This window comes from Leiobunum rupestre, chromosome 10, assembly GCF_980474605.1.
Source record: "Leiobunum rupestre chromosome 10, qqLeiRupe1.1.hap1, whole genome shotgun sequence".
Taxonomy (NCBI): Eukaryota; Metazoa; Arthropoda; class Arachnida; order Opiliones; family Sclerosomatidae; genus Leiobunum; species Leiobunum rupestre.
The window spans coordinates 35,076,918-35,092,999 of NC_143393.1; the positions used below are offsets into that span (position 1 = coordinate 35,076,918).

Here is a 16,082-nt window from a genome sequence, read left to right on the forward strand (position 1 = left end):
AATTGATTAGACCGTTTTCAGTAACCAAATGATTTGAAATAAATTAAAAGTCCAATTTTGGTCGTTTTATAAACCTTTATTTTTAACAGTGTAGCCAGAAATCCTTCAAGGAGTGGTTCAAACTATGTAAAGTACCTGTGAGGGGTCGAGAAAAGGGTGAAATTTAGGTACAGTCAAAGTTACGCCCATGGAAATCCTCCACTGGCTATTTCCAGTAATAACGGCTCTCTTCGGGCCCGTAACTTATATTTTACCGGGGCCCAGGCCCGCTATTCTTACAAGGAGACTACCCGAGGTGGTTATCACCGTTTTGTTGAAACTCAGGGCTTAGGTAGACCTTATGGTAGTATGAAAATTTCCAAAGGGAAAAGTTGCAATGGGCTATGGCAACCGAAAATGTTTTTGATCTCTCCATTTAAAAAAGCATGGGATTTTCTCGGTTAACCAAATTTTGGTTAAAACTTTACCAAAATTGAGAAATTTTACCCAAACGTTTTGAAAATTTAATTTTTTTTAAATTTTTAAGTAAGTATGTAAGTACCTTTTGAAACCGAGAAAATCCCATGCTTTTTTAAATGGAGCTTTTTTGTTTTGAGAGATGAAAAACATTTTTGGTTGCCATGGGAAAACTAAAGCCCATTGCAATTTTTCCCTTTGGGAATTTTCATACTACCATAAGGTCTACCTAACCCCCGAGTTTCAACAAAATCGGTGATAACCACCTCGGGCCTCGGGTAGTCTCCTTGTTAGTTCACCAGAACTTTACGTGTATGTTATTTCGCGACAAGATACGTGTATATTGTTTCAGTCCGGTATACTTGGTTTTAAACTTCACTCTCCTAAAAAAGAACTACCATCAGCGTAAGAAATTAAAGTTCCAATAGATCTTTTATAAAGTAACTTGGCCTTATTGTTTAAATGTTGCTCTTACGTAACAGTCTCTTACTTTTACATGTCTACGAGCGCGCGCTACAGTCGCGATGAGAATATAGGTTTTTCTAGCGCGCGTGCAAATCGCTCGTGCGCCGAATACACTAATAAAGCTGGGTCTTGTGACGTAAGACCACTTTGTATTTTATAGAATCAACTATTAAATTCGGTAACCACCCAAAAAATAATTTCTTCACTACCCAGGCGGAAATCCAAATACTCCGGTCTGGAGAAAAGGTTTTGGTTCAAAGGCATCACCATCGAAAACCCGGGTTTGTTCGGGCAGGACAGTTTGACCCTTGTACAAGCGATTGGGAGTCACGTTCTACCACAAAAAAGTGGTAGCCAGTAGGTGTTAGTCGCCTCCCCGCTTAATTAAAAAATTATCGGACAATTATAGTACACTCTAAAAAAATAGCATTCAATTTCCTTTCAAAATTGAATAACACCTTTCAATTTGAATGCCGCTTCAAATAGGCATTCAAATCTAACCGCTACCATTCAATTTTAAAAAACCTTTCAAATTGACGTTCTAATTTTACTAATTCCTTTCAATTTTGAATAAACAGTCACCTTGGCGTTCAAATTTAATAAAAAAACCTTTCAAGTTCGATTCACCAGTCATCCTGGCGTTCAATTTTGACTACAAGTTCTACATCCATTCAATTTAACAGTTGTGTACACGAAAGATCGTTGGTCACATGATCTCGTGAAGTACGGCCAAAATAAAATCTCAAGGTTGGCCAAAATTCGAGCGAGCTCTCGGCTGCTGTGTCGTCTGCTATAAAAAAAGTGACGACGCTTACGTGAACTTACAATGTTATAGTGTATCCAAGCGCGTAACATGCGGATCTCGGTGCGACTTTGTGAACAGCCGAATTTAAGCAGACGACGGTTTGCTCAACCATAACGAACTCCCATAAGCCTCTGCATGCAAAAACCTTTCGCGATGCTTTGGACGTCTAAACGTTCATACGGCAAGGTTTCCAACAAATGTTCATGGTCTACATTTTTTTTTGGGATCGCATCGGGTGGGTTTCGAATCCGAGTCCTCCTGCATGGCAGGCGGGCGTTCTACCAAAGAACCACCGATTCTTAATTCACGTCGTTGAAAGTTAGAAATTCAGTTTCATCAAAAGCGTACAATAAGAGTGTTTCATTTTTCGCTTCTTATGTAAATATTACGAGATTTTGGGTTCGATTTAAATTATTGCGCAGAAGAAATTGAAATTTTGTGACTCGTGTATTAATAATTAAATAACAAATCCGCCGACTGATAATAGAACTCATGGCGCTCTGCACTCCGAGCGAGTGCTTTACCGTTGAGCCACCGAGACTTACTGCACCGGACACTTTTTTTTAAACATAAAGCTTTGACGTTTCTCTGCAGGGGCGTAGAAACGTTTTAGAAGTTAGAGGGGGGCCAGGAGAAACGAAAATTTGTCTGGAGAAGGGTTTTGAATTTTTAGTGGAGTGTAGCTTCTTCGAATGCATATGTACTTTTTACTACTATGTAAATTAGCGTTAAAATTTAAGAAATTTAAACACAGTTGAGCCTTTCGAAGATTTCAACTGACCAAAAAGTTGGAGGGTGCAATAACAAATTAGTTGCCTCTCCCAGCAAAATTCTAGGGAGGGCCATTGCCCCCCTGTCCCCCCCGGTTCCTACGCCCCGGTTTCTCTGCCATTCTTTACGCTTTTTAATTATGGTAGTGACAATTGTTTCTTTAATAGTTTTTATACATTATTTATATTTATATAATTAATAATAAAATTCAGTGCAATTTTTTTTACTTTAATTAGCAATATTTGAACGCTCTGAAATCGAACCCGGATCACTGGATTTAGGCGGATAATGCCTAAAGAATGAAAAAACTCTGACTCTTGGCTAAAATCAATGTGTAGTAACTTGTATATTGCGGATAAACCACAGTCAGCGTACCTTAATATTGTATACCAAACGTGATCGACCTGAGCTATTTAAAATACGAAACGATTAATTTATCTAAAATGGATATTACTTTAACCCTATAGCAGCACAAATTTACACGATTTAAATAATTTACAAAATTTTGAAATTCATTTTATAATTTAAAAAAAAATTTCGGAAGAAGGCGCTGACCAACGGGTATAGGATAAGAGATTCAAAAGAAGAAGGCAAGGTATTCTCGCCCCCTTCTGTTCTCGAGACTTACTCCGAACTACGGCCTTCGGTCCGGATGCCGAAATTTTTTTGAGGGGAAATCGTCGCTACAGTGCTGCCAGACGTACCATAATTATGATACAAATCAATAATTTTAGGAAGAAATTTGGGCTGCACCATAATTGGTGCGATGTGGGCTTATTTACAATAATTTTCGATGTTCAGCCCAGCTTTCTCGTAACGGCTGCGGTAGCGCTCCGGCCTGGCATCATTTGCGTTTTAAAACCTGGCAGCGATGCGTCACTACCCACTCCAAAAAGATCCTGCCTTTACTTTAGAGCATGTCATCGTGGGAACTAGGCCATTTTTCCCCCAGTCGTATTAAGCCTTGGCCTACTTTGTTATTCAACTAGTAACTACCACCAGAGAGGGTAAAGTCGCTTCGCTATAGAGAGGCGCCTCTTCCTATTCCTGCAATGTTAAAATTTTGTCGTACGTTTTTGAAGCGCGAGCGCCTAGAAGAAGCAGACGATCCTTTATGTTAGTCTTAGACGTTCGATGGCGCCACGGAATAAAATCAATTATAAATAAAAACAAAACAGCTGCAATAACTTTTTCTTCAATTATTATTTTGAATTCTTTAAAAAGAAATCGTGGATATCATTAGAAATGTAAGTACAAAAAAATTACTAATTACAATATTTCAATAATAAAAACTCCAATATTTTTAATAATTAAAAAAATCAGGAGAAATTGTAAGGGAAGCCAAGTCTTAGATGAACAGGAAGACTTGGTCAGGAACAGAAGAACTCTAACAAGGAAGTTTATAAATTAGATTGGAGTGGAATAAATTATAATAATAATATAATTTAAAATAAAATAATTAATTTTTCAAGTAATGTAAATATGAACTAAATGGTAATTCAATACGAATATCTTTGCATGGATAAATAACGTTCAGTGTTGTATTTTTAATAGTTTTCTGTCCAATCTTTTCTGTGTTTTTGTATATTGGTGATCAAGATCTTGTTTTATAAGGGTACTATTTATGCAGAACTCCTCAAAAAAAGATATCATGTTTTGAAACTCAGTTGCGCATGTTGAACCTTCAGGAGCCTGGAACCATTTCTTGTCAATTCTCCGTGCTATGAATCTTTGTAAGCGGCCTTTCAAATTTGTCATGTGTGATAACAGTTTGAAACTGGTGTCAAATATCTCATTTACCTTTGTTACAAATTCCAAGAAATTGGCAGTTGGTCAAATGATGCTACCAAAAGAAGAGTTTTTGGTGGATTTGAATGCTTTAAAATAAGCAAGCACATTAGTTGGATTAAGAATTGGATTGTCTTGCCTTAGTTGACTGATGCAAGAAGAACATTGGTGATTTGAAAAGCAGCGATGGATTAGGTTCTTAATATATAACTAAGGAGTGGACATTTTCTTTGAGCAGGTTAGGACTTTCAATGAACTTGTAAGACTCCATATTTATAAAAATCAGATGAATCCTCTTGTGGTCCTGGAGCTGATTTCTTAAAGGAATCTGTTTAAAATGAAGTTATCCACATCATCGATGCAATTTGAATCTGCAGGTTTTAAGAGATTATTGACTGATGCAGCTCTGTATGCTGCCCAAAATTGTTGAGAATTCAGATGATCTCTATTGCCTCCTCTTTGACGAATATAACCAAAAGTAATTTTCTAGAAAGTCTTGACTTAAAATTGAAATTACCATTTTTATAATTTGATTAATTAGGGCAAGCGTAGTTGTGCAATTGGAGAATTTGTTTTGTCCCGTTAGCTCTGGCCCTGTGTGTAGCCAACGTATTTTCTTATTGGAATAATTAATTATTAATAAATACTAAGAAGAAAGTTCTCCTGGTAGATGTTTTTCTACTTTTAATAGGCGTAGGGGAAACTGAAATTTGATATTCATTATTGTAAAAAATAGTTAGTCGATTTCTGGTTTTAACATTCATGAAACAATCGTCAATAAAATAGAGAGAACAAAGTGTATGGTTTGTGTAAAAATATTCATTTATTTTATGTTATAGTTTGTAATTGTTGACATTTTGCAGCCACAGTTTAGAACTAAAAGTTTGAAAGTGAATATAATAATAAAATAATAATAATCAGCTGGGCTAATACCCAAGGCCTAAGCTTATCTAATAAAAAAGCGTATTCACCGTTCTTTATCCTTTGGTAACTTAAAAAAAAATGAACGAGACTTAATTTTCTTAGTTGACGGACAATTTATCGCCGATAAATACATATTAATAGATTTATTGATGTTAAATTATCCAATAAATAGAAAACTTTTTGCGTCGTTCTATACCTAAATCGCGCGCCGCTCGAGGCGAATGGTGATAGCAGGCTAGTAGCGCCCTCAAACGTCTAAGACTAGTGGACATTTTAGCGAAAAAATTCATGCGACGGATTTTTGAAAGAGAGGCGCCTCTCTATAGCGAAGCGACTTTACCCTCTCTGCTACCACCTTGGATTAATATTATTAATCCAAGCTACTGCGACTCCACGAGGGGACCTTTTAACAAGCTGGTAAATATCAATTGGTTTTGCTATTCTAATTTTATATTATTCTTGGCTTAGAATTAAGCAATGAAATTATTTGTTCTTAAAGAAAATATAGGGTTCCGGCACACAATGGCTACGTTAGGCTTTTGGAACGAGATTTTTTAAACACTAGTAAACGTTTAGTGTTGAAATAAAACTATTGACTCTACAGATTTTAAACAGAAATATACTTGATAAAGGCTGATATAAATTTAAATTGGGAATTTAGGTTTCATTTTATTGCGCTACCTGATCTCCAAACTCTGGTAACTCGAAATTAATTGTTGGCGTTTTTAGAAAGAGCTTTTCAGCCTTCACTAAATAAAAATCAAGATAATTAACCACTTCGGTAACACGATCTGCGCAAACGCAGTGACTGACGCGCCATCTACTATTAAAGAAGAGACCTGGTTAGTATGCAATTTCCTTCTTCTGTTTCTACAAAATTTAAATAGTATGTGCTCTCGGAAAACTGCCGTAAATGGCACAATAAATACTGAAGTGGTGAGTTACCACATAGTTTCATGGTTCACGTTTAAAGTGAGAATAATTTTTAAAGCATGTGGTTTTATATTTTATAAAATCTATATTTTTATATTTCATACAGGGTTCAATTGTGAATACACCGACAATAGTATTCCAAAATTAAAACATTAGAGAAATATTCAATACTCCCTTGGAGGTTAAAATTGACGGGGTGTCATTTGACGCACAGTCGCATCCTAGTTTTCTGGATACTATACGTTTCAACTTGAGTATCCGACTTCCTTGAGAAAAACAATGGAGAAGAATTTCCAGAAAGTGGTTTTTAAATTGTAACAACGAATGTTTCGTCGCCAGTAGTAAGCACTGTCGATAGACTTACAGAATAACCATAAGTTTATTGATCATGCTTTAGAATACACTTCAATTTACTTTAAAGAATAAAGTTTAAATTTCAATAAAAACGTATTTTCTAAACTATGAACTTATTAATGCTGTAAGCTTACTTGTTCCCTTTCTAAATACCTAAATTTGAACGCCCAAAGATTTACATTTGAATGATAAATCAGGCACAAGTAGAAGGAAAGTAAGGGCGAGGCTCCGATCCTAGGATCGAGGATCCGGGATTTAAGGGGTAAAATGGGGGTAAAATCGTCGAAAAGTCAATGTATTTATGATATTTCTCGCGACGATTTGTTTTCTCATATCAACATATTATGTTCAGGCTAACTTGTTTATTTATCTCCGCTTATCTCGAGTAAGACTTGAACGTATATCTTATCGCGTTTTATCGTACGGAATAAGTTGAAATGATGTAAAAAGTGATAACCTGAGTGGAGATAGCGCGCGTGCCCGGATTTCCTAGGGGCGCGGATTACCCGGGAGGCGCGGTTAATTTGAATTTAAGAGTGTTTTGACGTCATGGAATATTTGTTGTTAAAGTAGAATGGAAATATTTTTAAACTTCATTTTAATATCGTACGTAATAAGATGAAATGATGTAAAAAGTGATAACCTAGGAGATAGCACGCGTGCGCGGATTACCCGGGAGGCGCGGTTAATTTGAATTTAAAACATGGAGTGTTTTGATGTCATGGAATATTCGTTGTTAAAGTGACGTAGAATGGAAATATTTTTAAACTTCATTTTATTATGTCGAGTGATTCAATACTTTAAAGAGATAAACTGTTATATAAGACGCGTGTGGCATTGGGTAGTGGGGGTTTTTCCGGGAACTTTCCCGCATACGAGTGCGTTTACCGCGTATATTTCCGTATAAGGGCGTTTTCCGCGTAGTTTTTCCGCGAATGAGCACGTTTTTCGACACCGGCGCGTTTTCACGTAGTTTTCTGCATTGGGGATCTTGTTTCTTGGTATGTTGTATAGCTAACTTCCCAGTTTCTCTACTATAATCTATTAGAGACCTGCCTAGTGAAGCCGACTGACAAGTTTAAGTTTAATAATGGACTAATTATAAGGTAGCTAGTAAGAAGGATCTCATTTAGTCAATAGCAAATTCGGTATTTAATTATCAGTATTAAAAACAGTACAAATAAAGTAAGCCTTAAATGTGAAATCTAAGTGACGGTTAACAGTGGCCTAAAATCTATACATTCCTTACTAAAACCTATGGTTACGTAACCTTAATTTAATATCAGAGCTCTGACGCTAATACTTCGAACGTTAACAGATAACCTAATAGTTCAATCAGAAATCTTATCTAATTAATTCTGAATCGTACGAAACGATATTTACGATGGTATACAACATACCAGAAAACCCGAATTGCACCTATGAGACTATTTGCACCTTAGCGGACGAATCCGTGCTTCTCGTGCAATTGGGCATGCGTTACGTAAAAGTACTTATCTCATGTCGTTTCTAGTCGTTCTCACTGTGGCTCCTACGGTTAAACCTTCAGTTATCTGTCGCGATGGCTTGTAGTCGTTTCACGGCATGTTGTGGTGCTGCAGTCACGGTGTACACGTCCGTTAAAGTCACATTGATTAATTCGCGAGAACTCCGACTGGTTACGAACTTTCGTACGGCATAAGTCGTTGGATATAACGCGGCTGCACTTATTACTGATCGGCGCCCTGGGAGCGAGAGCTGAGCATCAAGTCTGGATCGACTCTCGGACCGTTCTTTTTTTCTTCACATCTTTTGGTTTTCTCGAAACCTTTTTTGTCCTTCTTTGACCATAACGGATATAACCCGCGCACACACTGCGTCACTGGTTTTTCCGATTTCACCACTCAGTTCAACATACACTCAAAAACTATGTAGCTTTCAACATTGGAAAGTTTTATGGAAAATACGCGAACGCGACGAACTACTAAAAATACTGCACTACAATTATAATATGGAAAACCCTATTTTAGAGATCCTTCCCACTAACACCTGTTTACAATGGGGATTAGAGGATAGGCCCAGCGGGCCCCACCAGGCTGGCGTCGAGTTCGACCCCCAATAGAAACAAGTTGGCCTAGTCGTATATGGTTTTACATATGTTTAAGTATTTATATGAGTTGACTTAATATTTCGTCACAGTTGATGAAAACTCAGAAAAATTTGAGATATACTGATAAAATATTACTCTGATTGACGGGAATTATCGTCACTGCTTATCGAATGTATAACACCTTTTAAGGAAAATAAATTTTTGAGACAAGGCTGCCATCTATAGAAGCGTTTTACAGTTCATTGAAAAATCTAATTTTTTTTTAAATCATCATCTCGTTCGTAATTGCCTTTCTATCTCTTCAATTTTAAAAGTATATCCTAATTAATTTTATATTTTTAACATTAACAAGTCTCCAAATTATACCAACTTTTAACCAATTTTCCCCAATTGTACTAATTTTTAACAGAATTTCCTAAATTATTCTAATTTTTACCATAAGCCAACTTAATTTTAAAACTATTGTCTATTTACGAAAATTGAGTTTTGTAGATATTTTGAATAGTTTCATTTTTATCCCTGGTTAAAAGTTATTATAATTGGGGATATTGTGTTAAAAGTTAGTATAATTTGTGAGATTCTTTAAAAAAAACTGCATAGTTTTGGTTATTTTCAAACAAAAATTGAAAATTAAAGCCTGCTTTTTGATTTTGGATACCTCGGAGCTTAATCACTTGCATCTTGTAAAAAACAGTAACCTGAGATTAGAATTAAAATTTGCCAAACCGTTACCGGAGCCGATTTCCATTCCAATTTATTTTGGAAGTTCAAAACGTATTAAGAGCCCTTCAAAGTACTATAAAAGGATTTCATTTACAAACTAAATTAATATTTTCTTCAAACTTTCAATTCGTTATAATTTGAATTTAAATGAAAACATCATGGATTATAGGTGCGTAATCTACTATTAGACCGAACGGATTTAAAAATACTTAAAGTAAGTGGTTTTACTGATAAACTCTAAAGGAATTTAACTTTAAAGGGTATCTTAGATTATTGTTTTTAATTTTATTCAAGTTCAAAACGTATAAAGAGTCCTTCAAAGTACTTTAAAAGGATTTTATTTACGTACTAAATCCATATTTTTTTTCAAACTTAGAAGTTAGTTTGTATGAAATACTTACTAATACCTGAAAAATGGACTTTAGAGTGGATAAGATTTGTAAATATCATTTGAAACTAATAGTTTTCACGCTTTATTTAAGTCAAGCAATTACATTTTTAAAAATGAAAGAAGTTAGACAATATATCAAGGTATTACACTCAGGTAAAAAAAATTAGTTGCATTATGTTTTTATATTTCTTTCTTAATTACAGTGATGCTTAAAAGCAAACCTCAAATCTAGAAAACAAAGTTTTTTTAACAAGGGATAAATTTATTTAAATAGATGCTTTGGTGACATCTAACGGCGGCAATGGAAAATAATAAACAAAATACTAAAAGTATCATCATGAATATATCTAGCTATGAATATACAATAGCAATAGCCTCTCTAGCTTCCCGCTAAAATTTGGGTTGGGCTTATCTAGTCACGTGATCAATCACATCTGCTCCGACCGAGTGAGGAGCATGCCGTCATTTCCTTCAGTCTCCTGATTGGCTGAAAACGCTTCACTGGTCTCGAAAGTTGCCACCCAAATCAAATCGACATGATAGAAGAGCTATATCGTAGGGTTGGATATTCATAGCTAGATATATTCATGGTATCATGTGTTATTAAAATTTAAATTGCTATATTATATTTATGGTATGTACTTGAACCCATTATGGTATTTTAATAGCTTAATATATGAAGAAAGTAAACATATTTCTTAAAGCATAGAAAGCGTTATTATTTTTATAATTTATTAATTAACTATTAATATGGTTACATTATTTACATAGGGTTCTTAGTTAAAAAGATCCAAGTACCTTTAAAGCTCACCAATACATAAATGTAATATTTAGTTGCATAATCTTATTGGTATTTATATTATCAATAAACACAAAAATACAAAACCTGATACATTAAATTATGCATTTGTACTTTAAACAATACCTGCATTTGAAATTATATAGCATAAAAACCCACAGCTTATAAATAAAATTACATCAAGGGTTTCAAATCAGTATTATCAGTTAAAAGAATTAAATTATTTGCATTGTGTTTTTATATTCTTCAATTGTGTTGAAATCCATACGGTAATAAGGATCAAAACGCGATAATATAAAAAGTTCTGCAAAACTAATCCTTTATCGAAAAGTCATCTTAGTATTGTTGATATTACAGTATAAACAAAACGATAACCAAAACTAAATCCTATTCCCCATTTTTCTTTCTTATGGTGAAGGACGAGGTTTTTCTTGTAGCATTTACGGATGGAGGTTCAAAAGAAATCTGGAAAATTCGTTCGCTATGTCATTTTCTGTTCAGCTGTAGAACGAATAATCGTAATCTTATCATTTCAGGGTAATTAAAGCAAATTTAAGCTGAACCACACGGTCTTCGCTCCGATAAACGAAGGTATGCTCTATCCAAATGCATACAGATGGAAATTAAATTTAAAAAAAATTAGATACGCAGACAGAATAATATAGGCACGCTGCTTAAATTGTCGGTGGTTCTGTGGTAGAACGTCCGCCTGTCAATCAGGAGGTCTCGGGTTCAAATCCCGCCCGATGCGATCGCAAATTGATACTAAGACGAATACCGTGTACAACTGGTGGAAACCCTGCCATTGGACGTTGAGAGGTAGCATTACACTCAGCACTCGGTCCGTTCCAAAGTCATTAAGAAGAAGTTTAAGAGAAAACGCCCATATAAACACAACAGACTCAACATGCACAACCATCAGAACACAAACACAACAAATTCAACACTCACAACCTACGCATAAACATTACAAAAACGTAATACACCAAACCGTCACGACGGTGAGCGAAAAAACACCATCCAAACCAAACCGCAAATGCATCCGTTAACGCTCACCGTCACACGGTGGTTTTGCCAACCCTTTGAGAAACTGCGTACGCAGTGATTACACTTTGCACCGAAAATGCGAACGCGTTCGCAGGCCTGACAGACCCACAGACCCACAGACAGACCCACCCACAGACACACCCACAGACCCACCCACAGACCCACCCACAGACCCACAGACAGACACGGTCGTTGTATAACCCCTCCTAGGGGACTTTGTCCCCTCGGAGAGGTAAAAAGTTCTAATGGTACTGATTCACGATGCCAATTATTCTAGATTTAGTTTCGAACTGAGAGACTATTTAAACTAGTTCGCGTGTTTCACTTTATCTTTCGAGTTCTATGCTCTCTTCCACTATGACGCGTAAACGTTCGGTTTATACGTTTATATGGTTTATAGTAATATGACGGTTCAATTGTGATTTAAATAATGGACACGATTAAAGTTTACATTTATAGATTTTTGAAAGTAGAATTTTCTTATTAGGGAGATAAACACATTGACATAATCAAAGATAATAAAAACTTTCATGGGAGCCCACCGCGCTCCACTCAGATCCACCCGCGGTAACTTTTATCTCCGCGCCGCACCCTAGGGTAATCTATTGAAATAAATTTATCCCTTGTTAAAAAAAACTTTGTTTTCTAGATTTGAGGTTTGCTTTTAAGCATCACTGTAATTAAGAAAGAAATATAAAAACATAATGCAACTAATTTTTTTTACCTGAGTGTAATACCTTGATATATTGTTTAACTTTTTTCATTTTTAAAAATGTAATTGCTTGACTTAAATAAAGCAAATCTTATCCACTCTAAAGTCCATTTTTCAGGTATTAGTAAGTATTTCATACAAACTAACTTCTAAGTTTGAAAAAAAATATGGATTTAGTACGTAAATAAAATCCTTTTAAAGTACTTTGAAGGACTCTTTATACGTTTTGAAAAATTAGTAATTTTAATATTTTTATATTTTAATATTTTTATATTTTTTATTTTATTTCATTTTATTTTATATTTTATTTTATTTCATATTTTATTTTATATTTTATATAACAGGTCTTAAGCCAATCAATGACATACAATATTATCCCTTTACTTCTCTGCTCCCTTCCAACTATCTTGCAATATTTTCAATCCAATTGTATTTGGTTTTATATCTTTACCTTTATTTCTCAGTACAATTTCCCTTTGACAAGCTTCTTCTAACTTCAATTCCCACTTTTTTAAATGCTTTTCCATTTCGTCCAAATGCCCTTTTATTTCTTGCATATCTAACCACGTCCTATTATACTCTTCCACTATTTCACTAACTTCCTCGAATGAATGGAAATCCATATGACTATAAGTAACAGAACACAATAAATATAAAACGTCCAGCAATGTTAAAAGTTAGGTAACCAGAAAGACCCACGTATAGTAGGGAGCTGGATCGAGAGTGTGGGGGATAAAAAAAAATAATCTAGGTGAAAAAAATTATTATAAATAAATACCGATTCAATATACGAACGAAACTTAATTATTAAATTAATTAAACTCATTTATAAATTTTATAAATTAACTTGAAATATCGTAAAGCCAATAAAAATAATATAAATTTCCTACAAATCACCCATTTTAGGGATAAAAATGAAACGATTCCAAATACGTACAAAACTAAATTTTCATAAATAGACAATAGTTTTGAAATTATGTTGGCTTATGGTAAAAATTAGAATAATTTAGGAAATTCTGTTAAAAATTAGTACAATTGGGGAAAATTGGTTAAAAGTTGGTATAATTTGGAGACTTGTTAATGTTAAAAATATAAAATTAATTAGGATATACTTTTAAAATTGAAGAGATAGAAAGGCAATTACGAACGAGATGATGATTTAAAAAAAATTAGATTTTTCAATGAACTGTAAAACGCTTAAAAGGTGTTATACATTCGATAAGCAGTGACGAGAATTCCCGTCAATCAGAGTAATATTTTATCAGTATATCTCAAATTTTTCTGAGTTTTCATCAACATACCAAGAAACAAGATCCCCAATGCAGAAAACTACGTGAAAACGCGCCGGTGTCGAAAAACGTGCTCATTCGCGAAAAAACTATACGGAAAACGCCCTTATACGGAAATATACGCGGTAATCGCACTCGTATGCGGGAAAGTTCCCGGAAAAACCCCCACTACCCAATGCCACACGCGTCTTATATAACAGTTTATCTCTTTAAAGTATTGAATCACTCGACATAATAAAATGAAGTTTAAAAATATTTCCATTCTACGTCACTTTAACAACGAATATTCCATGACATCAAAACACTCCATGTTTTAAATTCAAATTAACCGCGCCTCCCGGGTAATCCGCGCATGAGTGCTATCTATTAGGTTATCACTTTTTACATCATTTCATCTTATTACGTACGATATTAAAATGAAGTTTAAAAATATTTCCATTCTACTTTAACAACAAATATTCCATGACGTCAAAACACTCTTAAATTCAAATTAACCGCGCCTCCCGGGTAATCCGCGCCCCTAGGAAATCCGGGCACGCGCGCTATCTCCACTCAGGTTATCACTTTTTACATCATTTCAACTTATTCCGTACGATAAAACGCGATAAGATATACGTTCAAGTCTTACTCGAGATAAGCGGAGATAAATAAACAAGTTAGCCTGAACATAATATCTTGATATGAGAAAACAAATCGTCGCGAGAAATATCATAAATACATTGACTTTTCGACGATTTTACCCCCATTTCACCCCTTAAATCCCGGATCCTCGATCCTCGATCCTAGGATCGGAGCCTCGCCCTTACTTTCCTTCTACTGGCACATTTAAACGCCATTTCAGGTAAATATGATCGACCCAAGACTTAAATATGAACTCTAAAACCTACATTTGAACGCCGGAACACTTAAATTTGAAAGATAACTCCCGCACATTTGAATGCCATTTCAGGTATATGATCAACCCAAGACTTATATTTGAACGCCGGAACGCTTAAATTTGAGCGCCTAAAGACCTACATTTGAATGATAAATCACGCATATTTGAACGCCATTTCAGGTAAATATGATCGACCCAAGACTTAAATTTGAACTCTAAAATCTACATTTGAACACCGGAACACTTAAATTTGAACGTCAAAAGACTTAAATTTGATTATTAAATCACGCACATTTGAACGCCATTTCAAGTAAATATGATTGCCAAAAGAGTTAAATTAGAAAGCCGGATCACTTAAATTGGAACTTCAGCAATCAAAGATGAACTGTGCGACTATTGGCTTTGAATGCTTTACCCATTCAGGATTGAATCGTCGCTTTCAATATTGAATGTTAACCTAGCAGTCAAAGTTGAACGCCCCCGTGAGCATTTACATTTGAATGGTAAAGCATTCCACCACAGTGGCAAGGCATTGAATGCTGATGCATTAAATTTTGAGTGTTGTGTTTTTAGAGTAAACGGGTGGAATTAGAGAAACGCTAAAAATAATCTCGACATATTAACTCTCCCTGAGTATAAATAAATACATTCTTGGTACGGCATTGAAGTTATTGTACGCTAAGAAATATCGCTCGAAATTATCGCAGTGTACGATAATGATCGTAGGTCTGGCAACGCTCTGATAATAATTAACTGACTATGCGCAACACTAGGGGCTTCAATGCTTCTATCTAATAGTAGCGCTATCATTGGCTCATTTGCTACATTCGCTTAAATCAAGGAGATTATTGCGCGTGACTTTCAAACCACACCATCTCGGGCACCTACGACCTTAATCTTCGGTCTCAACACCTGTTCCATTGAAGGCGACGAACGAACTGACTCAGACGGTCAGACCATCGCACGTCCAATTTTGATACATTCAGGGCCGTGTTTAGGGGGTGGCGAGCCGGGCGGTCGCCCAGGGCCGCTAAAATTTTACCATAGGGATGTATATACCGGAGGGGCGCTACACTCAGTTTCGCCCATGCATTTCGCTTGGGGCCGCGAGACCTCTAAGCACGGCCCTGGATACATTTAACGATAAACCGGTTTAGGTTAACGATAAAGTAGTTGTTTTCAGGTTAAAACGTCTTTGGAATAAAAGTGTCAGTCGACATTAAAGGACGTTAGATGTCTTACTCTCTACCGACTACCAAACGTCGTCGGCCCGTCTTAAAAACAGACAATTCTCGCCACAAATGAAAATTTAGCTTTTAAAAGCATAAATATTTGTAAATACAAGCATTTCAAACTGCTATCTAGGTGCCACAAACACAAAGAGAACACAGCTAGCCTTTAAACACGCTAACGCAGTGTCGTGTACAAATTTCATTGGACGAGCCTTTTCGTTGAACGTTTTACGGAATGGGGGAAGACAATTTCCGAATTTCCCCCTTCCAACGGCAGCAGGCGCTAAAGGCATCTAACCAATGAAAAATGGACGACTTTTTACGGGCTGTGTTCTCCTTGTGTCGGGTGTTGCTCCTAGCTGCCATAGACTGACTATCAAGCAGTCTTTGAGCGGATTCCACGTTTGAAATAAATCTGAATCTTCAT

The 16,082-nt window shown here is 35.5% G+C and overlaps 1 protein-coding gene across 10 annotated transcripts in view; it reads right to left on the reverse strand.

Annotated features, from left to right (window-relative positions):
- Positions 1–16,082, reverse strand: part of LOC149925513 (uncharacterized) — a 34,053-nt gene that overhangs the window by 15,878 nt on the left and 2,093 nt on the right. The window contains exon 2 of one of the 10 annotated variants that reach the window (XM_090160206.1): positions 12,709–12,884. The exons of the other annotated variants lie outside the window; for them this stretch is intronic. Coding sequence (XP_090016332.1) covers positions 12,709–12,880 — 172 coding nt within the window. The 5' untranslated portion in view covers positions 12,881–12,884. The remainder of the gene's footprint in view (positions 1–12,708; positions 12,885–16,082) is intronic. 10 annotated transcript variants of the gene reach the window in all.